Source organism: Schistocerca gregaria, chromosome 1, assembly GCF_023897955.1.
Source record: "Schistocerca gregaria isolate iqSchGreg1 chromosome 1, iqSchGreg1.2, whole genome shotgun sequence".
Taxonomy (NCBI): domain Eukaryota; kingdom Metazoa; phylum Arthropoda; class Insecta; order Orthoptera; family Acrididae; genus Schistocerca; species Schistocerca gregaria.
This window is the reverse complement of record NC_064920.1, coordinates 861,713,253-861,738,729: the sequence shown is the minus strand read 5'-3', so window position 1 is coordinate 861,738,729 and position 25,477 is coordinate 861,713,253. Positions and strand designations below refer to the sequence as shown.

General features: G+C 42.6%; 1 protein-coding gene across 1 annotated transcript in view; it reads right to left on the bottom strand.

The window, feature by feature from the left end:
- Positions 1–25,477, bottom strand: part of LOC126272906 (sodium-dependent serotonin transporter-like) — a 1,032,532-nt gene that overhangs the window by 508,216 nt on the left and 498,839 nt on the right. The window contains exon 2 of the mRNA XM_049976173.1: positions 1,926–2,208. Within this exon, the coding sequence (XP_049832130.1) occupies positions 1,926–2,184 (259 nt within the window). The 5' untranslated portion in view covers positions 2,185–2,208. The remainder of the gene's footprint in view (positions 1–1,925; positions 2,209–25,477) is intronic.

The following is a 25,477-nucleotide window of genomic DNA, read 5'->3' as shown; positions in this document are numbered from 1 at the left end:
AATAGCCGCCCGCGGTGGTCTCGCGGTTCTAGGCGCGCAGTCCGCAACCGCGCGACCGCTACGATCGCAGGTTCGAATCCTGCCTCGGGCATGGATTTGTGTGATGTCCTTAGGTTAGTTAGGTTTAAGTAGTTCTAAGTTCTAGGGGACTGATGACCAAAGATGATACGTCCCATAGTGCTCAGAGCCATTTGAACCATTTTTGAATGAAGTCAATAGCAAATTAATCCAAGGGAATCGGTTACAGGAAAAATGTGGGGAAATCGAAAAGGAATAAGTGTTAATGTATAGTAGGAACAACATTATCAATAAACCTACGATCAAGATTGAGGACGACATAATGGATTATTTTTGTTGCCTTCGAAGCAGAGTACTGCATGGCAGATGAAACATGGTGGATATAAGAAGTAGAACATCATGCGTAAAGAAGGAATTCATCGCAATAAGAAGTCTACTAGTATCAAACGTAGGTCTCAATTTGAGGCTGAAATTTGTATTGATATTCCTCTGGAGAACAGCATTGAACATGAATCGTGAGAAAAAGAGAAGAAGAAAACTGAAGCTTAGCAAATGTTGTGTTACAAAAGAATGTGGAAGATTAAGTGCACTGACATTCTCAGAAATGAGGAGGTTCTGCACAGAATGGATGAGGGAAGGAGCATATGAAAAACTAACTAGAAGAGACAGAAGGATAACACGAACATGTTAAGAGAGAACGTAATATATTCCTTGGTACTAAAAGGAATTTGTAGAAAGTAAAACCTGTAGAGCAAGGCGAGTAAAGGAATGCACACGACAAATAATTAAATAGATGGGTGTTAATGCTACTATGAGATGAAGATTTTGGCACTGGACATGAAGTCGTGATGGGCTGCATGAAACCAGCCAGAAGACTGACGAGGAAAAAAGGGAGAATTTGAATGGAAAAGATGAGAAAGTTGACCCTAAGTTAGCTGTTGGGAAGAGAGGGAGGAACGTGGGACTAAGAGGAAATGGAAAGGAACAGGAATATTCTTTTAAAGCTATAAGGATGGGTGGATTTCGTAATCGAATTAAGGAGGTCGTTAAAGATATGTCCTGTGCAGAATGTGTAGGTGGAAGCTTCAAGTGTGACAGAGTACGATGGTTGATATGGACGAATCGTCAAGTTTAGGGAAAATGCATCAAAAGCAAAGGTGACCACTTCAGAAGAGGTGAAGTGAAATAAGCATGTTCATAAGGGATTCAAAGTGGGAAGGTTAGATATGTAAGGTGACATGGTATGCATGGCTTCTGAGGGTTCACAACTTGGCGAAGAGGAAATCCAGGCGACATTGACATAAGAGAGATTACGTCGAATTTAGGTCCTATAGATGAGAAGTGAAAGAGTTCTTTCTCCTATGTTCTGCTGGTTAGTATTTTTAGTAATTTCAATATGTTGTGAACTCTTTGCCATATGATTAACAACTGCAATCGACGGTTAGTGTGAAGTGTTTCAGTTTGTTATTTAATTGAATAGACCAGTCACAAATGGTAATGATGAGGTGGAAGACGTAGAAGCTGTGGGTGTTTCGTCCTAAAGTAATTGCTTTAGTCTTGGAAAGGTTGATGCCATGGAACCACTGGTTGAGATGCGATTGAAAGGGACGTTCGGATTTTTGGAGGGTGGAGGTCAACGTACCCTCCGCCACACACCGTCAGGTGGCTTGCGGAGTATGGATGTGGATGTAGATGTAGCTGTAGTGGGGAGGAGGGACTCGAGCAGATCGTAGCAGACTAGACTTCGTATAATGGGATGTGCTCTGGACCTCATCGTTTCATGTAAGTATAATTTGAGGTTGTCATTGTGAATCGAATACGTAGGCATACACCCTGGCCACTAGAACTTGATGCTGTCAGCAAAAGAGTGCATAGTAGAGGGAGAGATACGATGAAGGCGTACTCACCGCCGCCGTTTTGGTAGCAGATGTAGGGGAAGCGCCAGACGTTGCCGAGGTCGACGGCGAAGCCGATTACTGCGAGCAGGAACTCGACCTTCTTGGCCCAGGTCTCGCGGGGCCTGGCCGGCGTCAGCGCCACCACGACGGCGGCGTACTTGCCGGCGGCCGCGTCTGCCTGCGGCTGCGGCTGCGGCTGCGCCTGCGGGGGCGGCTGCGGGGGCGGAGGGGCTGCCGGCTGCCCCTGGCGCGGCTGCTCGCCCGCCATGCCTGCGCCTGCCTCGCCTCGCTCCTGCAACAGCCGAGTACCTCTCTGCAGTTGCTGACGCGGACGCTCGCAAGTGTTCCAAGATGTGGAGGGAATAGTCCGACTGCTGAACGGTGATAAGCTGCCAGAAATTTTCACAACTACGAGGGGAAAAGGCTCAAAGTTTGATTAATTATCAAGAAGGAGAAGTTATGCAATCTGTATGCCGCGCATAAAAACGGGATTTTACGGTGCTCATACCTCCGGTTCTTTTGGTAATAGCCTTTCGACTAGGGATCATTTGAACACTCAATAGAAGTATCTTTTTAGCGTCAGTATCCTACAGACAGGATCAAAGTATGGATATTTTAAACTTCCTCCTACGTAGGCAAATGGAGCCAATCGGTTAGTTCTTTTTGCATTTGATGTGGTGTACGTTGCGCTTGATGACACTTATGGAGGCACCATTAGCTCATGGAAGGTTCTGCTGAAGCCCCAAGGAAAGAATTTTTAAACTATAATTTCGCTGTCACTAGTGGATCCAAACCCTGTCGATTATAACAAGTCGGCTATGAACAGCAAATGGCTGAAGTATTCTTAAGATGCAGAAGTCAAACCATTTTGAAAACTGAAACTTCCTGGCAGATTAAAATTGTATGCCGGACCGAAATTCGAACTTGGGGCCATTCTCATTCTGCATTTTGAAAATTTCTTTCATAAAGGTAGAGACGTTAAAACTTAGTCCACTTGTAGACGTAAAATATGCACATAAAATCCGGTGTGAGGCGAAAACGTAGTTTATAAAATGACGCAGCACGAGTGTCTCTGTAATCATCTGGGAATTCCATGTTGTCGCACTATAGCACATGCAAAACTTTTTGCTCCAAAAATACTGTCTTAGGGGTAAAGTTAATTTTATATTGTTTCAATTTCACACAGTAAAGTATCTAAACTTCACTGATCAATACATTTGAGTTACATTCCCTGCTGTAGCAGCGAAAACAGGGGAACCAGCGGAAAAATGCTCCTATCGCAGCGCAAAAAATGTGAATATGTTGCTGTTTATTTAAAATATTCTGACTGAAAAGCAGGGTACAAGCTGCCTCGTTCTACTTTCCCCAGCACTTTCAAAATTTTCCCAAACATTTTAGCATGCAAACATATTGTGCTTCTTTATGCTGAGAGAGAAGAACACAATGGAAATGGCAAAGATAAGGAAAAGTGATAAATACTGGAAGAGAGTAGACAGTGGTTGTGTTACGCAAAGAGCGAAGGACAGAATGACAGTGTGAGAGAAAGAGAGGGACGCAGTTTCAGTGGAACATAGCTGACAGTGACACAACAGTGCTAAAAAAGAGACGGAGACAGTATCAGTGGATGAGGAATTTAAGTGGAACTGGGTGAGAACTAGTGACAATGAGAGACATAGTATACGACAATGGCAACGAGAAGGACAGTGTGACAGTGATAGAAGGCAGCAGCAGTAGTATGAAGGAAGAAAGAGAGAGCAAGAGAGAGACAGTGATAGCGAGAGGAAACTGTAGTAGTAGGCCAGAACGAAGGGGACTGCGGCTGTTACACTGGAGACAATGACAAAGAGACACAAAGATATAATAACGATGAGCTGGAATGAATGAGAGAGTGAGAAAGGGCAACTGGGAGTGGATCTGTGTTGTCACCGCCAGACACCACACTTGTTAGGTGGTAGCCTTTAAATTGGCCGCGGTCGGTTAGTATACGTCGGATCCGCGTGTCGCCACTATCAGTGATTGCAGACCGCGCGCCGATACACGGCAGGTCTAGTCTAGAGAGACTCCCTAGCACTCGCCCCAGTTGTACAGCCGACTTTGCTAGCAATGGTTCACTACTTACGCTCTCATTTGCAAAGACGACAGTTTAGCATAGCCTTCAGCTACGTCATTTGCTACGACTTAGCAAGGCCCCATATTCAGTTACTATTCTGAACAGATAGTATTGTGAATCATGTACCGCCAAGAGCGCTGTTCATCATTAATGGATTAAAGTTAACTATCAAACTAATTATGTCCGCTTTCTGAATTATCATTCCTTGTCATGTGCCACACCTCACGTCAGTATAGTTCTTCCCTCTTCACACCAGCCTGCGGGAGCTAAAACACGTGCCTTTTCGGCCGCCACTAGTAACAAGGTGTTGGCTATTCTGCAAACACAACAGGATCAATATGAGCGACTTACGGCGATGTACTAGTGGATGTGAGCGAGCTACGTTAGGGGAGCTTGTGGGTGTTAACGTGAGTTGCAGTTACGAATAGCTGGCCTGTGTGGCCGAGCGGTTCTGGGCGCTTCAGTCTGGAACCGCGCGACCGCTATAGTCGCAGGTTCGAATCCTGCCTACGGCATTGATGTGTGTGATGTGCTTAGGTTAGTCAGGTTTAAGTAGTACTAAATTCTAGGGGACTGATGACGTCAGATGTTAAGTCCCAGAGTGCTCAGAGCTATTTGAATTATTTGGTACTAGTATGTTCACATGCCAAAATATTTGGGAAAATTTATGAAGGTACTGAAGAAGGTAGAATGAGGCAGCTGGTACCCCACTTGTCAGTCAGAGGCTTTTAAATAAACGGGAACGTATCTGCATTTTTTGCGCTCGGATAGGAACATTTTTCCGCTCGTTAATTATTTGTTTACAGGTGTATGTATGCAGTTCTGGTACACCTTGAAATCTCCGCGCCGCAATATCGTATCACACAGTTAGAACGGCCAGAGAATATGGTACATCTAAAGATGTAGTGTACCTTCGGGTAATACGCGTGCTGCATTAGAAAAAGAAGAGCGCTGCATCAACCCACGCTGGGTTTATGGAAGTATACGGTATCATTTCATCATCATAGTGAAGCTCGAGGTGTTTTCTTCAAACTGTCAGTTTTACAGGAGAGCAAAATAAGCTTAAATAAAATGTATAAATCCAAAAATTTTATTGAAGCTTCATAGATAAAGAGTTACAAATGAACAGATGTAAACGTTCGTACTAATGTGGGCCACCTGTTTTGTAAAATGGACTTTGTGAACTCACGATACCTTTCTCTGGACAAATATACCGCATGTTTCTATCGTAGGTTGCTCTAAAACACCTTTACAATAACAAAAATTATTTTATATTCCTGTGCTCTATTCACAAGAGATCCTCATTAATCAGCAGTTGATACATCACCATCACTGTTTTCAGGTGTAGCGGTTTGTATTGGAACAGGCTTTGATATGCAGTTGGGATGTACTTGCTACCGGATATGGTCGAAAAATCATTAAAAGCTTCTCTTCACTGATCGGCATGAACCCGTAAGATGCCTATTCGAGAATGTCTCGGGATATTAACTACCTACCTCTAGAACGCTTCTGTATAAATAACGCTTTGATTCTTCCCGGTAAGTATACTTGAAGTTCGTACGGTCGTCCTTCCAAGGCAGCAGTGTCCCGCATTTTACTCCACATCACTTTATTCTTACTGGTCTCGTACATTCAGTCTTGCTTCTGCACCACTTTCTTGAAGTCGCATATTAAGTCCAGACTCATCCCGTTAACTATATATGTGTCTTACCTATGACCTTATTCATTCTAATTAAAGTGACCCACTGATGCAGAATGAACACTAACTGCTCCTTTTTTTCTTCTTTCTATCCGAGCGTGCATTGAATCACTTTTATTCTGCGATTGCATCCGTCCTACAAAAGCACTGTGTGATTGATATTCTAAACTTAAGAAATGCTATCACAAACGCAGAAAATTGGAATGTGTCGCTATTTTTCCCTCCGCAGCTATCCGAGTAGGTTTTAATGTTTTGTCTCTATTGCCAGCTTGCACCATTAAGAAATAAACCGAGCGGAATAGCGCAGTGGTTAGCATATTGAATTCGCATTCGGGAGGACAACGGTTCCAACTCGCATCCGGCCGTCCAGCTTTAGGTTTTCCACGATTTCCCTAATTCGCTTCAGGCAAATGACGGGATGGTTCCTTCGAACTGCATGGCCGCTTCCCTTGCCCATCCTTCCATAATCCTAGCTTATCTTTCGTCTCTAATGACCTCGGCGTCGACGGTACTTTAAACACTAATTTCGTCCTTTTTGTAAGAAATGGTAAAGACAACGTGCTGGTTCATTTGGACCACGACGGTCAATGGTCTCATGCCGAACATAGCACTACCCATCGTTGTTTCCCATGTCGTATACAGTGAAACAAAGTGAAATACTTTTGTTTGTAGTAACAATGGTTCACGTAGACTGACGAGCAGCCAACTATTTTACAGGTAGAAACATGGTCCGCTAATGTCCTTCACTGGGATTGTATTGATTTTGTCTTTTTCGTTCAGTTCCCTGACAACTGCTTCATTTGTAATGTCAGAAGCATATTCGTCTGAAAACTTCGCTCTCTTCTCTCCAGAAAAACTATCGTAAAATTCGTAAAGTGCTTGGTTCTTTCTTCGTGCAGTGTGACTACACACAGTGACAGCTTCTTGTATGTTCTCGCACTGGCTCAGTTTATTTCAGTTTTCGTTGCGTTACCCTTTTGGAGCCTTTTCCTTTTATATCAGGAGATTGTTGCTCCCACTTTTTTCATGGCAGTCCTCACCCACATCCCTGTAATAGTGAGGGTATGCAGAAACAAATTGTGACACACATTAAAGTTATTCCCATCAACTGTTAGAGACAGTCCTGAAATTTTTCTTTTTCGTACAGTCACATTTCTGATTTGTTTTCTGCTAACATATTTCAAATTCAGACTGATGACTTTTCACAGTCTGCTATGGTCTTCCAAAAAATATGCTGCCTTTTTCCTTCGGTTTACTTACTATGGCATTTTGGTAGGCGTACGTTAGGATTACATCCAGGTTTCATTAATCTAGCTTCGAGTTCAGCTCTGTTTTGGCCTTTGCATGTCAAACTTCAGTTGTGACGACAACAATATGAGGGTCAACATCCGTCCTCACCATTACCAAAACATGAGAAATCAATACTTTTAGCCCTTTTTCTCGTTGCCACAACTTCAGCTGTACAAAAATAAAGCTTCTCAACGAACAGGTAGGACGAACAAAACTAAGAATTGGTATTACCTCGACACAGTAATGAAAAATAAATACTTCAATAATCGCCTTTTGATAATAAATCTGTGTCGTTACTGGGATGATCATTTTGAAATCAGAAACTACATCCTCCAACATCAGTGGGAAACGATTCCCTCCCTCCCTCCCTCCCTCCCTCCCTCCCTCCCTCTCTCCCTCCCTCTTTCTCTCTTCCCTCCTCTGTGGAAAGAAATAGGTCATCATCATCATCATCATCACTTAAGACTGATTATGCCTTTCAGCGTTCAGTCTGGAGCTTAGCCCCCTTATAAAATTCCTCCATGATCCCCTATTCAGTGCTAACGTTGGTGCCTCTTATGATGTTAAACCTATTACTTCAAAATCATTCTTAACCGAATCCAGATACCTTCTCCTTGGTGTGCCCCGACTCCTCCTACCCTCTACTGCTGAACCCATGAGTCTCTTGGGTAACCTTGCTTCTCCCATGCGTGTAACATGACCCCACCATCTAAGCCTGTTTGCCCGACTGCTACATCTATAGACTTCATTCCCAGTTTTTCTTTGTTTTCCTAATTGTGGACACCCTCCTGCCATTGTTCCCATCTACTAGTACCTGCAATCATCCTAGCTACTTTCATATCCGTAACCTCAACCTTGTTGATAAGGTAACCTGAATCCACCCAGCTTTCACTCCCATGCAAGAAAGTTGGTCGAAAGATAGAACGGTGCACAGATGAGGGTTCCTGTAGTCATGTCCTAGTTCATGAACCACGGGCAACGTGTGAGTGGCCAAGTAAGTGGTCCCGACAGTCGGGATATCAGTTACTTTGGAATAAGGCTGGGCATCTCGGGCATATTCTGAGTCGTGGTCACCTTTGTGCTCATACGGCAAAGACTACCAAATCCACAGGTTAGTCCCTCAACCGTTAGGGGTAAAACTCAATGGGACTCGGGGCAAGTAAGGCTAGCAACCTGCTTCCCCGATACTTCAAATATGATGCTGGCAACAATCAGAGCAAAATGCCTCGGACCTTTGGAGGTGACGGAGTCCCACCTCTAACTGATTAAAGAAATAGGTGGCTTCAAATAATAATCATTGCTGCAACAACACACATACCTATTTGTGGCGCTAAAGACCACTAATCAGCCAACAAATTCCGAAAAATAATCTGAATTTGTACATAATACGGGTATATTATTATCTACAGAATTTCAGGATCATTTTCAGAGTTCAATTCTCCATACGGAATTATGTTTTTTTTCTAATTGTTATTACGACAGAAAATGAGTACTTATTTTCAACAGTATTCATTGGGTTGAGAAGCATGTTCTTTATTTTTAATATTCGGCTTGACTGCAAAGTTAGTCAAGAACTTAATTACTCATACCAATTATAAAAGTAGCCAACTCGAGGCATTTATAAATTACAAAATCACTGTTTATACCCACACTGATGATCACGCCTACAATGAGCTAGCTATTACTGGCCAGAGATAACCCTGTTCCCCAATGCTCCAAACGTGATAACGACGACGATAAACATCGCACGCTTGTGAATAATAAACTTTCCCTGTACAAACATCGTAGCTGCAGTTACAGTTCTAATTGTACCATTCTCCCAGGATAAATCGTTACATAATTTGCGATTGTTGTCATCAATGAATAAGATGCTTAGATGATTTACAGTATTAAGAAGATTGCTGCGTATGTCGCGGCGCTGAAGATGTGAATTTTATGAAGGAGAAGAATAGTAAAGTAACAAGTCTGGTGAATTCGTAATTCAGTTTGGCTTTTTTTTAATTACGGTATTACACGCAGTACTTGGAGCAGTCGATGTGACCCAGTGATTAGGTGGCGTAACTGCTTCCATTGTGGTCTGAATGACGGAGAATGAAGTGGGAGACCACCTCTCTGTGAATAACAGGGAATCTCGAGAAAAGCAGATGACCTGGTGCTTGAAGACCGGCTTATGACACACCGCGCGATGGTGGATAAAGTGGATATCAGTCGTGGATTAGTTTTCAAAATCTTGCACAATATTTTCAACACGACAATGGTCCCTGCCCGGTGGGATTCACTATAGCTCACTCCCCTCCAAAAAACACACAGAACCGAGGAAGCGGTCTACATACTGCATCTCTGTCTGACCAGTCCAAATGATTTATTTAGTCGCCTTCTACATTGACTAGAGTTGAGTGTTTTACTTTGATCTCGAAACAACAAGGTTGTAATTAAAAGTTTAAGACGATCTCACTACATATTATATACTAACCGTTTCTTCATTTACCGTATTCCTATTTTTCTTCGTGGGTTGTATGTGTTACTGTCAACTATAACTGAATACAGTTCGTAAATTATCATTTATAGTGTAGTTTTGCTTAATGCGAGGAGGACGTTTATATCAGATCGGCCGGCATCTCGTGGTCGTGCGGTAGCGTTCTCGCTCCCCACGCCCGGGTTCCCGGGTTCGATTCCCGGCGGGGTCAGGGATTTTCTCTGCCTCGTGATGGCTGGGTGTTGTGTGATGTCCTTAGGTTAGTTAGGTTTAAGTAGTTCTAAGTTCTAGGGGACTGATGACCTAAGATGTTAAGTCCCATAGTGCTCAGAGCCATTTGAACCATTTGAGCCATATCAGATCGCTTCCGTGGCATTCAGTGCCGGCTCTGGGTGCTCATATGTGCCAGTGCACTGAATCAGTTTCGCCGTTTGCCTTTACAGGTTTATTAACCGTTTATTTAACTGTGTAATGTGGTGACAGCCCATCTTGGGTTTTAATTGTAAGTCAGTGATATACGTTACTTACAAAGAGCGTATGGACAAAAATACGAAACGCTACAAGAGACACGCCTTTGAACATAAATGCAGATGCTAGCTAGGCCTGCACACTATGCTGTTGTATGTGGCCACGTGCAATGTCTTAAATACGTTGGAAGGGTCAGAACAGTTTTCTGTTTAGTTGTGAGTGCATTCTATCGGAGCTACGTGAAACCGAACGTGTGCAAATTGCTGGTGCTCACATGGTGGGTGCTTCCGTAACCGAGGCAGCTGAAGTGTTTGGCGTTTCAAGAGGTCGAAGATTTATACCGTACCGGAAAATCATTAACCGCTAATTCACAACTCGGACGAAAATGTGTATCGAGTGATCGTGACAGACTGAGAGGACTGTCACGAAAAATAGGAGGACAACGGCTGCAAAAGACGCTGCAGAACTGAACGTCACACTCTCCAACCCTGTCTGCATCCAAAGAACACGAAGGGAACAGCTGTATAACATGGAGGTTGCTGGGCAAGCAGTATTTCAGTACCACTCATCACTGATGCAAGCGCCCACAAAAGGAAGACGTGGTTCGAAGCGGTAAAACCTGCACTAATTAGCAATGGATGAAAGTCATTTGGTTGGATGGTTTATTAAGTTTTCAAATTTATACTGACTTTTTGATCACCCAGTATATTAATGACTTGCCACGCTATATCCATGAAGATGCAAAGCTAGTTCTTTTTGCTGATGATACAAGTATAGTAATCACACCCAACAAGCAAGAATCAGCTCATGAAATTGTAAATAATGTCTTTCAGAAAATTATTATGTGGTGCTCTGTAAATGGACTCTCACTAAATTTGGAGAAAACACAGTTTACACAATTCTGTACCCTAAATGGCATAACGCCGTGTATAAATATAGACTATGAACAGAAGTCTGTTGCTAAGGCAGAATATTCTAAATTTCCAGGTGTGTGGATTGATGAGAAATTGAGTTGGAAGAGCACATCGATGATCTGCTGAATCGGTTAGGTCCAGCTACTTATGCTCTTATTGCAAATGTTGGTGATAAGCATAACAGTACATTTTCCTACTATGCCTATCTTCATTCATTGCTTTCCTATGGTACCATATTTTGGGGCAATTCGTCATTAAGAGAGATAGTATTCATTGCACAAAAGCATGTAATCAGAATAATAGCTGGAGTCCACCCAAGATCAGCTTGAAGACGTTTGTTTAAGGAACTCGGGATATTCACAGTACCTTCGCAATACATATATACACTTATGAAATTTGTCATTAACCTACCCCAATTCAAAAATACCAGCGAAGTTCATAGCTACAACACTAGAAGTACTTCTTCTACTTAGTAGATGAATTTTTAAATATGTAGTAATAACTGTAAAAAAATTAATTAATTATTTTATGTAAAGACAACTTATGTTAAAGTGACACCTTCCACATCATTACGAAATGTCGTATTCATGATCTATGGAACAAGGATCAATGTATGTATGTATAATGTGTTGTATTTTTAGTGCTTCCATATTTTTGTCCGTACCCGTATAAAGACTGATCCAAATTTCTATTTATTAAGATAACTTACGGTGTCAAGTTAAATTCTGATGTGTGGCAGAGAGTGTATTGCCTATCACTTTAACCTCCTCACCTCCCCATTACATTGTAAAAACGTTGTGCGAGAGTAAAGAATATTAGGAAGGTCCTGTATAAACTCGATTTACTCTCATTTCTACTGTCAATAATTTCGTTCTATGTAAATGGTAAGAAATAATAGATGAAAGAATCTGTGTTTCGCAATATCGCCATATTTCACCCTCTGGTGTTTCTCGTCAGCCAAGTGCTGCAACATGCCAACGACTGACAGAAAGACTCGTACAAATGGTTTTAGTTGTGTTGGAACAGTGTTCGAACATCGCAGTGTATGTGATTCAAATTCTGCAGCTTCTGATAGTTTTGTCTTTTATTTTCATTTAAGATTTTAAAGATTATCATCTCTTGATCTTTCCTGGACCTGAGACAGTTCAAAAACTGGTCCGTGTATGCTGTCCTCCAAATATATATTGGCAAAGAGAGGTGTGTTTGAACTGTTACTGGCAGGTAACATTTTTGAAATACTTCTTGTTGTTCGGATACGATGCAATTGTATACAGAGAAATCGCGTTTTTAGAAAATTATTAATTCAAGAAGGTATCGAATATCAGACGATTAGCCATTAGACTCAGTCATAACCGTCACTTATCTGGGAGTATTACTTGGACAGATGCAACGTGGAAAGACAAATTGAATCTTGCCACCGGGACGCAAATGACAGGCTGAAATTTATCTGAGGAGCCCAAGAGAATTTTACGTCACGCAAGAAAGACGTAACTTTAAAAACCCTCCTGTCTTGAGTGTTCTGATACTCTTAATAACTGAGATTAACGTAAAATATTCAACGAAGATCTGCGCGCTAATCGGAGACAGAACGCCGCAGAAATGTTCAACCATCTTCAAAGGAAACCTCTGCAAGAAAATCTCTGTTCTTCATGGAATTCTTTATTCTCTAAATACAAAAGGACACGTTCCTGAACGACTCAAAATGATTAGCGCTTCCTCCAACATGAACAGTGCTTAATATCGACAACTGCAGTATTAGAAAAAAAAATCTGTAGTTTACAGAGACGTATAGACAACCTTAGACAACCTTCCTTCCCAGGAATGGAACACGAAAGAGGTAAAATGAATCTGGTACAACATGTAACATTCAACGTCTATGACATTACGGTTACCTATGGAGTACCTTCCTTTTCTCCATATCCATTAAAATGTCCACAGATATATCATGACTGCAAATCACGTTGTTCATCTCTCTTTATTGTAACATACACAGGCAAGAAATTAACTGTGTGCCAGACACTCGAAACCGGGACGTTAGTTTGATTTTGGAAACAATCCACCACGCCTTTGCAAAGCCATTTCACTACGTTACCATTCCTTGCGGGACTGCTAGCCCCACTACGTACACTCCTGGAAATTGAAATAAGAACACAGTGAATTCATTGTCCCAGGAAGGGGAAACTTTATTGAGGCATTCCTGGGGTCAGATACATCACATGATCACTCACACAGAAACACAGGCACAAAGACACACGCAACAGAGCATGCACAATGTCGGCACTAGTACAGTGTATATCCAACTTTCGCAGCAATCCAGGCTGCTATTCTCCCATGGAGACGATCGTAGAGATGCTGGACGTAGTCCTGTGGAAGGGCTTGCCATGCCATTTCCACCTGGCGCCTCAGTTGGACCAGCGTTCGTGCTGGACGTGCAGACCGCGTGAGACGACTCTTCATCCAGTCCCAAACATGCTCAATGGGGGACAGATCCGGAGATCTTGCTGGCCAGGGTAGTTGACTTACACCTTCTAGAGCACGTTGGGTGGCACGGGATACATGCGGACGTGCATTGTCCTGTTGGAACAGCAAGTTCCCTTGCCGGTCTAGGAATGATAGAACGATGGGTTCGATGACGGTTTGGATGTACCGTGCACTATTCAGTGTCCCCTCGACGATCACCAGAGGTGTACGGTCTGTGTAGGAGATCGCTCCCCACACCATGATGCCGGGTGTTGGCCCTCTGTGCCTAGGTCGTATGCAGTCCTGATCGTGGCGCTCACCTGCACGGCGCCAAACACGCATACGACCATCATGGGCACCAAGGCACAAGCGACTCTCATCGCTGAAGACGACACGTTTCCATTCGTCCCTCCATTCACGCCTGTCGCGACTCCACTGGAGGTGGGCTGCACGATGTTGGGGCGTGAGCGGAAGACGGCCTAACGGTGTGCGGGACCGTAGCCCAGCTTCATGGAGACGGTTGCGAATGGTCCTCGCCGATACCCCAGGAGCAACAGTGTCCCTAATTTGCTGGGAAGTGGCGGTGCGGTCCCCTACGGCACTGCGTAGGATCCTACGGTCTTGGCGTGCATCCGTGCGTCGCTGCAGTCCGGTCCCAGGTCGACGGGCACGTGCACCTTCCGCCGACCACTGGCGACAACATCGATGTACTGTGGAGACCTCACGCCCCACGTGTTGAGCAATTCGGCGGTACGTCCATCCGGCCTCCCGCATGCCCACTATACGCCCTCGCTCAAAGTCCGTCAACTGCACATACGGTTCCCGTCCACGCTGTCGCGGCATGCTACCAGTGTTAAAGACTGTGATGGAGCTCCGTATGCCACGGCAAACTGGCTGACACTGACGGCGGCGGTGCACAAATGCTGCGCAGCTAGCGCCATTCGACGGCCAACACCGCGGTTCCTGGTGTGTCCGCTGTGCCGTGCGTGTGATCATTGCTTGTACAGCCCAGTCGCAGTGTCCGGAGCAAGTATGGTGGGTCTGACACACCGGTGTCAATGTGTTTTTTTTTTCCATTTCCAGGAGTGTACTTAGGATAACGTCTTTGACATTTTGAAGCTAGGAGAGACGCAATGACAGAAGAGAAAACGTGAGGGCGGGTCGTGATACGAGTCTGAGTAGCTGAGTTGATAAGGACATTGTTCGCGATAGGCAATATTCCTGGTGCGACCCACAGTTTTAACCTGAGGGAAAGTCTGTACACAGTGCAGACTCTGCTACAGAAATACAATACCTCGTAAGCGGCTCGCACCACACCTTCCAACAAACACCACTGACATTCTAATGTATCCAACTTTTAATTTGTTAATGTTGACAGAAATTGATCCATTTAAACCTGTGTGTTGGCACAAAAAACAAAATTTCTAAGTATTATTACAATCTGTTTATTGGCTAACAACACGAGTCCCTTACTACCAACCCATTCTGTAAAAACCGCACGTCAGTAGCACTTTCCATTTCTGCAATATTTGTGGTGCATATTTTATGAGTCATCGTGCACAATGTAGTAGTTTTCAGTGAGAGGAGTACTTTGTGCCTGTACTCAGAATTTTCGGCTTAAGATACACTAAAGAGCTTAAAAAAAGTATCACGTATTATCACACTTTTATTTCCCTCCTACCCGAGCGCGTTAACCTACGGCTTTTGAGACACCAAGAGGTGAGCCTGACCTCGTGGATTAACTGCGGAGGCTACTGTAGTGGATAGCCTGATGTGGTTTTTAGGCAGTTTAGCACATCCTACTAGGTGAAAATCGGGCTGGTACCTACGTACGACGTCAGATACACGCTACGCAAACATTTAGAAAATATCTCACACTTGCACACGAAATTTACTCTAGTGGCAGACAGATGGAGTACACACATTCCGTCCTGCGGGGTGAATAAGGGACATGGCCTTAGATGTTTAGTGTCTTCAAACACGTCGTCATCATCATCACCGTCATTATCATCATTATCAGTATATTTTGGTGCTATAAGATATCAGTGTAGTAATTACTGGAGAATTCATTACTAAAATAATTTTCCTTAGAAATACTCCAACTGTACGCAATCTTATAGAAGTTTTTAATTTTTTTCGCTGTTATTGTTTCAAAATTTTTCCGCGGAGTATCTTGCACAATTGCAGTTTTTTGTAAGTCATTAATTTTCCTATTTCCAGCTAGGTGAAGTCTCCCCATACGTAATACAACCAAGGACCTGTTTCGTACAGCCATACAGTTCAGCCATTCTGTAGTTGTTATGATAGTGAATGGTCGTTGCTGTCCAAAGACTCCATATTAGATACCCGATTACAGCCACTTCATATAAAAAAATGGCTCTGAGCACTATGGGACTTAACATCTGAGGTCATCAGTCCCCTATAACTTAGAACTACTTAAACCTAACTGACATAACGACAGGCCCGCCCGGTTGGCCGTGCGGTCTAACGCAAGGCTTTCCGGGCGGGGAGGAGCGCCTGGTCCCCAGCACGAATCCACCAGTCTGTGGATGGTTTTTAGGCGGTTTTCCATCTGCCTCGGCGAATGCGAGCTGGTTCCCCTTATTCCGCCTCAGCTACTCTATGTCGGCGATCGCTGCGCAAACAAGTTCTCCACGTACGCGTACACCACCATTACTCTACCACGCAAACATAGGGGTTACACTCGTCTGGTGTGAGACGTCCCCTGGGGGGCTGAACCGCACAATATCCGTGGGTTCGGTGTGAGGCGGCAGAATGGTGATGTGGACTGCGGTAGTCGTCGTGGGGTTGTGGACCACTGAGGCTGCGGCAGGGGCGGAGCCTCTCCGTCGTTTCTAGGTCCCCGGTTAAAATACAGTACAATACAATACAACCTAAGGACAAACACACATCCATGCCCGAGGCAGGATTCGAACATGCGACCGTAGCGGTCGCGCAGTTCCAGACTGAAGCGCTTTGAACCACTCGGCCACAACGGCCGGCTGGCACTTCATCGTTTATCTGTCATTTTAACGCATTTCCAGCACCATAGCTCAATTGCACCCGACTCCTTCATTATTTTTTCTTTTCAATAAGATGCAATGTATCAGACATACTCCCTTTGGAACTAAGATGTCAATTTTTGATACCAGCTGTTTTCCACACTTGCACCAATATACTTCTGATATTGTTTCGGTGCTAACCACCAACGTTACGCGTGTCGTTTTAAATTAATGAGGATTCTGTATGTACATGAAACCGTCATGTGCAGCATAAACAGTCAAATTTAGGTCGTCAGAATTTGCCGTCCTTATAAGAAAATAAAAACAGTTTCAATACAGCGTAGCTACATATAATTCACTGAACATATTTTTTTCCCTAATGTTTCCATTAAGGTCAGATCTGGTGTCCTATCTTGTCATATATTCGATGTTTATGAGCAGTTATTCCCGAGACTGTTCGAATTAGAAATTTCTATAATATATACTTAAAATGAATTAACAGTAAGTGTATTCATGAGCGTAGATCAATAGCTTCCCAGATGATTGTGGAGCAATATACGCAACTTTCAAAATAATAGGTAAAATAGATTCCAAGAAAAAGGGGTGTCTGAAGCAAAACGGCATTTAAAATTTTCTTATAAAAGTTCTGTTTTACTGTTACACGATTTCAATTACAAACACTCAGTTCTACATCGTGCAACAACATTCTGCCACAGCTGTTGCCTATTGTTCCAGCTGTTTTGGTTACATACGAGGTGTGCGAGGAAAGTAATGAGACAGACAACACTGAGAGCGATCGAGCAAAGCTTCGTTGGTCTGCTTGTGTAGACCGTCGTGTTCGCCTCTTCCAGATGTTATCTCCGAGATTCAGCTCCTTACAGTCAACACGTCATTTTTGAGAGCGCCATCAGTGAAAATGTGTTTTTGTCGTGTGTTACGACAATGGAACAGTGCAATTTAGAGGACTGTTATGCCATCAAGGTTTCTGTTAAACTGAGGGAGTCCGCAAGTGAGATCTTTCAAAAGTTGAAACAGGCCTATGGGGAACATTCATTATCAACAGCACAAGTTTTTCGCTGCAACAAATCGTTTCTGGAAGACTGAGAAAACGTTGAAGATGAACTTTGCTCAGCGAGATTATCAACTTCAAAAACGAAAGAAAACATTGAACACGTTGCGGGCTCTTATGAGATCAGACCGACGTTTAACAATAAGGTTCATGAGTAACCTAGTAAACACTTTCACCGTACATCAAATTATGACTGAAGGTTAGCACATGCGAAAGGTTTGTGCCAAATGGTCCCTTCAAACTTCACAAATGAGCAGATGGACAATCGAAGAAACGTGTGCGTTGATGTTCTTGAGAGGATTACCAAAGACCACGAATGGTACAGCTGCGAGATCACAGGTGACGAACAACGGATTTTTGCGTACAATGCTGAGACGAAGTGGCAAAGTGAGTACGTCATCCTGAGATATCTTCACGACCGAAAAAATTTCGAATGAGAAAGTCAAAGATCAAAACAATACTGATTTGCCAGAATGAGATTTTCACTCTGCAGCGGAGTGTTCGCTGATATGAAACTTCCTGCAAGACTCGAACTCGGGATCTTTGCCTTTCGCGGGCACGTTCTCTACAATCTAAGCTACCCAAGCACGACTCACGCCTCGTCCTCACAGCTTTACTCATTCTGAAAACATACCCCAGGCTGTGGCTAAGCCATGACTCCGCAATATCCTTTCTTCCAGGAGTGCAGCTCTGCGAGGATCGCAGGAGAGCTTCTGTGAAGTTTGGGAGTAACGAGGCGAGATACTGGAAGAAGTAAAGCTGTGAGGATGCGGCGTGAGTCATGCATGGGTAACTCAGATGGTAGAACATTTGCCCGCGAGAGGCAAAGGTCCCGAGTTAGAGTTTCGGCCCGGAACACAGTTTTAATTTACCAAAATTTTCATATCAGCACACACTCCGCTGCAGAGTGTATAACTTATTCTGGAAACATCCACCAGGCTGTGGCTAATCCATATCTCCCCAATATCTTTTCTTCCAGAAGTGCTAATTCTGCAAGGTTCGCAAGAGAGCTTCTGTGAAGTTTGGGAGGTAGGAGACGAGATTCTGGCAGAAGTTATGCTGTGAGGACGGGGCGCGAGTCGTGCTTTGGCAGCTCAGATGGTAGAGCACTTGCTTGCGAAAGGCAAAGGTCCCGAGTTTGTCTCGGTCCGGCACACAATTTAATCTGCCAGGAAGTTTCAATACTGATTTGCTTTTTTGATTGGATGGGTGTCGAGTACAAAGAATGTGTCGTCAAAGACAAAATTTCGACCAAGCCTTTTACAAAGATGTCCTTAAAAGGCTCAGGTAAAGGGTGAACTGAGTGAAACCATACATTGTAGACAGTTGGATGCTGCTCCATAACAACCCCCTACGCCACATGGCCACTTACATCACGAAATGTTTGATCTCAAAAGGCATTATTGTTGTTCCACAGTTCCCCTGCTCACCTGATCACCTCATCTGTGTCATTGTGCCTTTTTTCTTTTCCCGAAATTGAAAAATGTCTTAAAAGAACTTCGTTTTCGGACTTTGGAGGACATTCGAAAAAAATGTGACCAACATGTTAATGCCCCTACCAGCTGCAGTCTTTCAACGGTGCCAGCAGGACTGGGAACAACGACTCCATAGGTGTATAGTTGCAGAAGTGAAACGCTTAGAAGAGGTAAATATTATTGTTTGAAAAGAAATAAAGACCTTGGTAGACAAAAAAACTTTTCTAAGAAATATCGTATTTTGCTGCAAGCTCAGCTTGTTATATTCCATCTGTATCCACGTTGTGAACCACTTCCACCGTATACTTTACAATACTCATTACCAGTTTCACGAGTACTCTTTCTACAGTCCACCAACTAATAAACGTAATTACAGCATCATAAGTCTCTAATTTTTGTGTCAGATGGACAAAATGTAGTTAAAATAGAGACCCTTTCCTTACTGATGTTGTGCACCGAAACTCGCAGTTTCACTTACATCTCGAGTCCAAATATGGACTCATTTCATGCAGTGAGGTTCGCATAAACGCCGAAGACCTCTTTTGTTTTTGAAGGACTGTGGAACACTTGGACTGCACTTTCTCGTCGGAGCAAACTTTCACAGTTTTTTGAGTTCATCATGAAATAAACGCCGCTACACATATGCTGTAAATCCCGTTACCCTTGTTTCCACAGTTCTTGTAAATTCCTCTCAATTTTGTCATTATAACACCCACTATGTTAACCAAAATCACTACAATGAAGGTCCTCTGCGAAACATGCCGCGCCAATCAAATAATTTTGGGAAGAAAGCACTATATAGAGCACGTTAGCCACTTGAAAATAACTAAAACGACAGCCTTGCATAGTCAAAGTTTCTAAAATTTGCCTCGTCAAATGAGTCACCGTAATTCGTAAGGAGGTACATTCACAGTGCATGTGTGTAGAAAAAGACGCTAAAACGAGCAAAAAACTGTTTCCTGCAAATAAATAATTCATCAAAATGTTCAGCAAAGTCTGCATCAGCAATTTCTTTTTTCTTCATTTTCTACTGCAGTCTGCCCTAAGTGCAATGTTTCGGTTTATTCCTACACAGTATTAAAGCCTCCTTCGTAATGCATCTTTCGATTTATGTTATACTAGCAAATCCTGTATCCTTTGCAACTGTAAAACAAGTACGAGAATTGGATGGATGTCTTAATCTCCACCGCTCTCTATCAATCTCCTTCTCGCCCCCCCTTTCTTTATTCATCTGCTCCTCCCCCATTCGTCTATCCATCCCCTCCGTTTCTTCCCCCTTCTCTCGATGTCTCTTAAAATGAATAGTTAAATCCGTTGTGAGAATAGCAGCTTCAGTGACAGTATTTCGCAAAGTTTTAGTCTGTGAACGGGTCGGGTTACAGAGTTTAGGGCGACTCATATTCCGTAGAAGTATTCTAATTATAAGCCATAAGCTCAATCTGTATGCAAATATCGTGCAGGAAAGACGCGAATTACCGCAGAAAACCGATTATTCAATATTATAACGCCTGGCCGAGAAAGCTTGAAAAATTACGTTGCAATCTATCTTTGTCTGTGAAAACTGACTGCAAGGAAGAAGACAAAACAACACAATGTTGTGTGAACAATCTGTCGTTTAAAAAAATATATATTAGGAGAAAGAATACACAGGGTGCACGTAAAGTCCGGGAACACATTCATTATTTACTGCACAAGAAAAAAACATTGTACAGATATCATACATATGTCACTTTGAAGTGAAACCCTGAAAGGTTTTTTTCATGGATACCGCCACAGCGTGGTTTGCTAATTTGCGGATAGTCAGCGCTAGTTGCAATCATGGCGAGTTTACGTGCGGAGCGAGCTTTTAGTTTGTTGGAGTTCGACAAAAACAAGTGCGCTACAGCTGTTCAACGGATGTTTGGAACCAATTACGGTAAGTCACCAACAAGGAAGGCCATTTACCACTGGCAAAACAAATTCATTACGGCGGGTTGCTTGTGCCCTGCAAAGAGAAGCGAACAGCCCAATGTGAGTGAAGTGAATATGGAGCGTGTACGAGAGACATTCATAAGGAGTCCAAAGAAATCAGTGCGTCGTGCATCCTGTGAACTCTAAATGGCTCCAATGACAGTGTGGAAAGTTCTGCGACAGGAGCTGTCTATAAAAGCATTCAAATTGGAGCTAGTGCAGAAGCTCAATGATGACGACAAAGACAAGCGCTTTGAATTTTGTTCACAGTTGCAACAATTGAAGGAGGATGGGGATGGCATTGTTGATCACTTAATTTTTAACGTGGAAGCCACTTTTCACACTAATGGGAAAGTGAACAGGCATAATTGTCAAATCTGGCGTACAAAGCACCCATACGAATGCATTGAATCTGATAGCGACTCCCCAAAGGTAAATTTTTTTTGTGCCTTGTCAAGTCGAAAACTGTACGGGCCATTCTTCTTCTCCGAGAGCACTGTCATTGGATATTCCTACTTGGACATGATGCAGCAATGGCCGATGCCTCAAATGCAGTCGTACTCTCTGTTCATCTTTCAGCAGGATGGGGCTCCACCACATTTTCACCGTGAAGTTCGTGGGTATCTGAACACGGAGCTGCCGCATCGATGGATCGGCTGTGCTACAGAAGGGGACAGCTGTTTCATGAAATGGCCTCCCGGATCACCAGATCTCACTCCGTGTGATATTTTTATGCGGGGACACATTAAAGATCTGATGTATGTACCGCCTCTACCACGTGATGTAGCACAGTTCCGGGAGAGAAAACGGGAAGCGACTGCCACAGTCGACGACGCCATGCTGGGACGGTTATGGCAAGAATACGATTGCCGTATTGACGTCTGCCGGGTCACTCATGGTTCGCATATATTGAATTTCCGTAAAAAAAATTCAGATTTCTCTTCAAAATGCAATATGTATTATATCTGCAGAATGTTTAGTACTTATTCAATAAATAATTGAAAGTGTTTCCGTACTTTTGTACATCCTGTATATGGGAGAAAACAGTTTGTCTAAGAGTTTAAATGCCCTGCTGTCATTGTTAAAGGGACTGCGAGAAAGAAAAAGAAATCCCAAATTTTTATAGCACATCCTTTTATATCGCTTAGTCAGTTTTAACAGAAAACCTGTACATTTTAATTAAATTAATGGTTTTTCCTAAGGATTCTATGTCTGTCCATGTGCATCGTGTAAAAATTAGGATTAAATAGGTCAATAACTTTCAGAAGTTTTTGCGGAAGACCCTATGTTTTTCCGAAACGTTATTAATCATGGAAAAATTGGAAGTCTATCGGTCAAGAACTATTCGAGAGTGTTGCTAATAGTAGTCCCGATTTATACTAACAATATTATTCTTTGTCCGTCCGAATGTTTATAAAAGCATCGTGTTAAAATTAGAAGTAAATCAGTCAAGAAATTTTCGAAATTTTTGGAGACAATGTGAAACAACATTTTGTCTACATATATAAGAATATATAGCCTATCGTCTTTATATATGAGAGTACTGTGCAAAAATTTTAAATAAATCGGTCAAATTATTTATAATAATTCAGTTACGAAATTTTCTAGGTTTTCGGAAATGGGATTCTCCTTTATTATATAGCCTACGTCCGTCCAAATGTTTATTGGAGCATCGCAAAGAAATCTGAAGCACATCGGTCAAAAATATTTCGAGATTTTTGGTAAAAAAGACAAACAACGTTTTGTCTTTATATCGTAGTATAGATGAAGCATCACAGTTACTGGTTCAGCATTTTGCAACTACAAAGTAAATACGCTCATAGTTTATACCTTCTGATAGACGTTTTCTGTAGCTGCAGCACTTTTTTAATCTCATGGAAATAAGCATTTTCGTGTTTCACTTGCTATCGTGTTAGTATCTAGGATAGTAAGCGCATTATTCACGACTGGAGTGCGAACACATTAGCCCCGGACACCTGAAATCTGTTCGAGAGAACATGAAAGTACCAAAACAATGGAGTAAACTCTGTCATTGATTTCGTTTGTAGTGCTCGGCAAACTTTGGACAAATCCCGTAACAGTGGGAGGGCTACTCTGCTGGCGGGCAAATGCGTGTAATTACAGCCCCTGGGAGTAATCCCAACAGAGGAAGCCGCGCATTGACCCAGGGCCAATTTGTTAGGTGTGAAATAGGGCCGTAATCCCTTCTACCGCACCTCCCGACATACTTACTCCGCAACTCCGAATAATTACGGCAAGCCGAAAACCCGCAATTGCAACGGGCGCTTTTGTAAACACAGTACAGTGTTATGTCTGACAATTAGGTTCCGTAGTACCATTTAATAATATCGTTAATGATTTATAGACGGTGGCAAACAGTGTGTTTCAGTTTCTGAACCTGAACATAGAGCGATTATTGGTTATGTTTCTGTGCGTCCAAATTGTGTTTGGAATTCATCAGTATTCCCATTTATTATTTAAACAGTGTTCTGCCCCTGCATTTAAGTTATCAGAACTTTATGGACAAATACATCATTTGTGCATAAGCAGCTTCTACCCATAATCAGACAAAATGTTTGAAATTTGTGTACACGTACTGTACACTATTAAACTGATGATTCGATCTCTATCCTTCTGTATCACACAAACAACTTCTCTTTAATCTGAAAATCTTCTTCCGTTATATTACTCAGGCCCTTGATCATCCAAGGATTCACAGGTTAGCCCTACTGTACGCATCATTCAACATATTCAGTACTTGGTCCGCAGTCTTTTCGATGCAGCTCAGATGTACAACGAACATGTAACCAACTGGCTTTATTCTCCTTCTCAGATACTAAGAGCGCTATAACACATGAATACGATAGGAGCTATTACAGAAATTTCTATGGCCTTTTATACACATCATGAAGAAGTGTTAGTATATGTATCAGATATCTAAACAAGGTTGAAACGAGAACTGTGTCCTCTTAAAAGTAACGATTATGCATAGAGGTACTTCGTAGTGATCTGTCACTTGAGAATAAGAAAGGAAGGTACCAGACTGCGAAACAGTAAAAGAATCTTAAGGAGGTTAACCGTACCTACGAAGGAATGCCACGGGTACTTGAGAACTGCTCGTCAATGTGGGGCCCTTATCTATAGAGGAAACAAAGTCGATCCAAAGAAGAGGAACACAATTCCTCATACACTCGTTTAGTGAACTGTACACCGTCACGAAGATTCTTATCGAGTCGCATTGAAAGATTCTACAAGAGAGGCAGAGGGTATTACTGTTCAGATTCGGCTAGAAGAGTCAACAAATTTATTGTTTCCTATTAGGTACATCCCGTGGAAATAACACGAAGGTAAAATCAGAGCTGACATCAGAGCTGACACGGATGCGTGTCAATAATCAATCTTCCCACGCACCACTCGCTACTGGAGCAATAAACCACAAGCGACTTACAGGGTACCTTACAGATATCACACATTGATATGTAACAGGTATTTTTCTCTTTTTGCTATTATCTACTGTTTTTGTCTTAATTTAATTTATTCTTATCTCAAAATTCCTGATTAGGGGCTTCACATACAATTTTTTCGTGAATTCCGTTTATAGCTTCAGTCCAGCTAAATTAATCGCTTCCATTTGAATATGAGAGTCGTACAAGGCGAGTAAATTCAGACATATTTTACGTTTTAGCACTAGCTTCTTCATCTTTCGTTTTTAAATTAATAATATCTACTTTACTTTCCTAATTTTAATGACATACTCGTTTCTCTGAGTGTTCCATCTCATTACGCAATGGGATGGCAAAGTTCTCGACATATTACACTCATATAACCTACTGGCTATTCTTATTTAAATAATTTAAGTATTCCATGATGCGCATGTATGATTTCGGATGCGTGGTTGTTTAATAGCTGGTTGACTGGGGCGAGGGAAACGAACAGCGAGGTCATCGGTCCCATAAAATTAGAGAAGGATGGGGAAGGAAAGCGCCCGGCCCTTTCAACAACCCCGGCATTTCCCTGAAGTGATTTAGGGAAATCACGGAAAACCTAAATCAGGATGGCTGACTGCGGGTTCGAACCGTCGTCCTCCCCTATGCGAGTCCTCCTGCGCCACCTCGCTCGGTTCCGATGGATGCCATTACGTTTCTTTCATTGTGTCCGTGCTGATTTCCCCCTACATTCTTATTTAAGTGAGCCATTGTTTCATCTTCAATGACAACAACTTTCTCCCTTCTGCTCTCTGACGTCTCCATAATTCCATCCTATAGAGCAGAATGATTTTTCTATGAAAGCCATGTAGGTAGGCACATTTTCTAATCTTACATAGAATTTCTAGATATACAAACGGAATAGTTTCGTCGCCAAGTTTTTATTAGGCCTTTTTCTGGTCTGTCTATCTGTTCGGTACAAATTGTGCAGTTGATTTTAAACTAACTCCTGGATGAGCTAGAGACGAAATTTTACGTAGCTGAGCACTGCATGACAATGCGGTATTAATTCGCTTTCTTGTCTGGTGTGTGGCAGAGGATACTTCGTGTACTAGTGTCACATACTCTTTCTCCTGTTCCAGTCACGAATGTTTTGCAGCAAAAACAATTGCTAGAAATCCTCATTTTCACTTTCACAGTGATTTAGCGAGTTATGAAAGAGG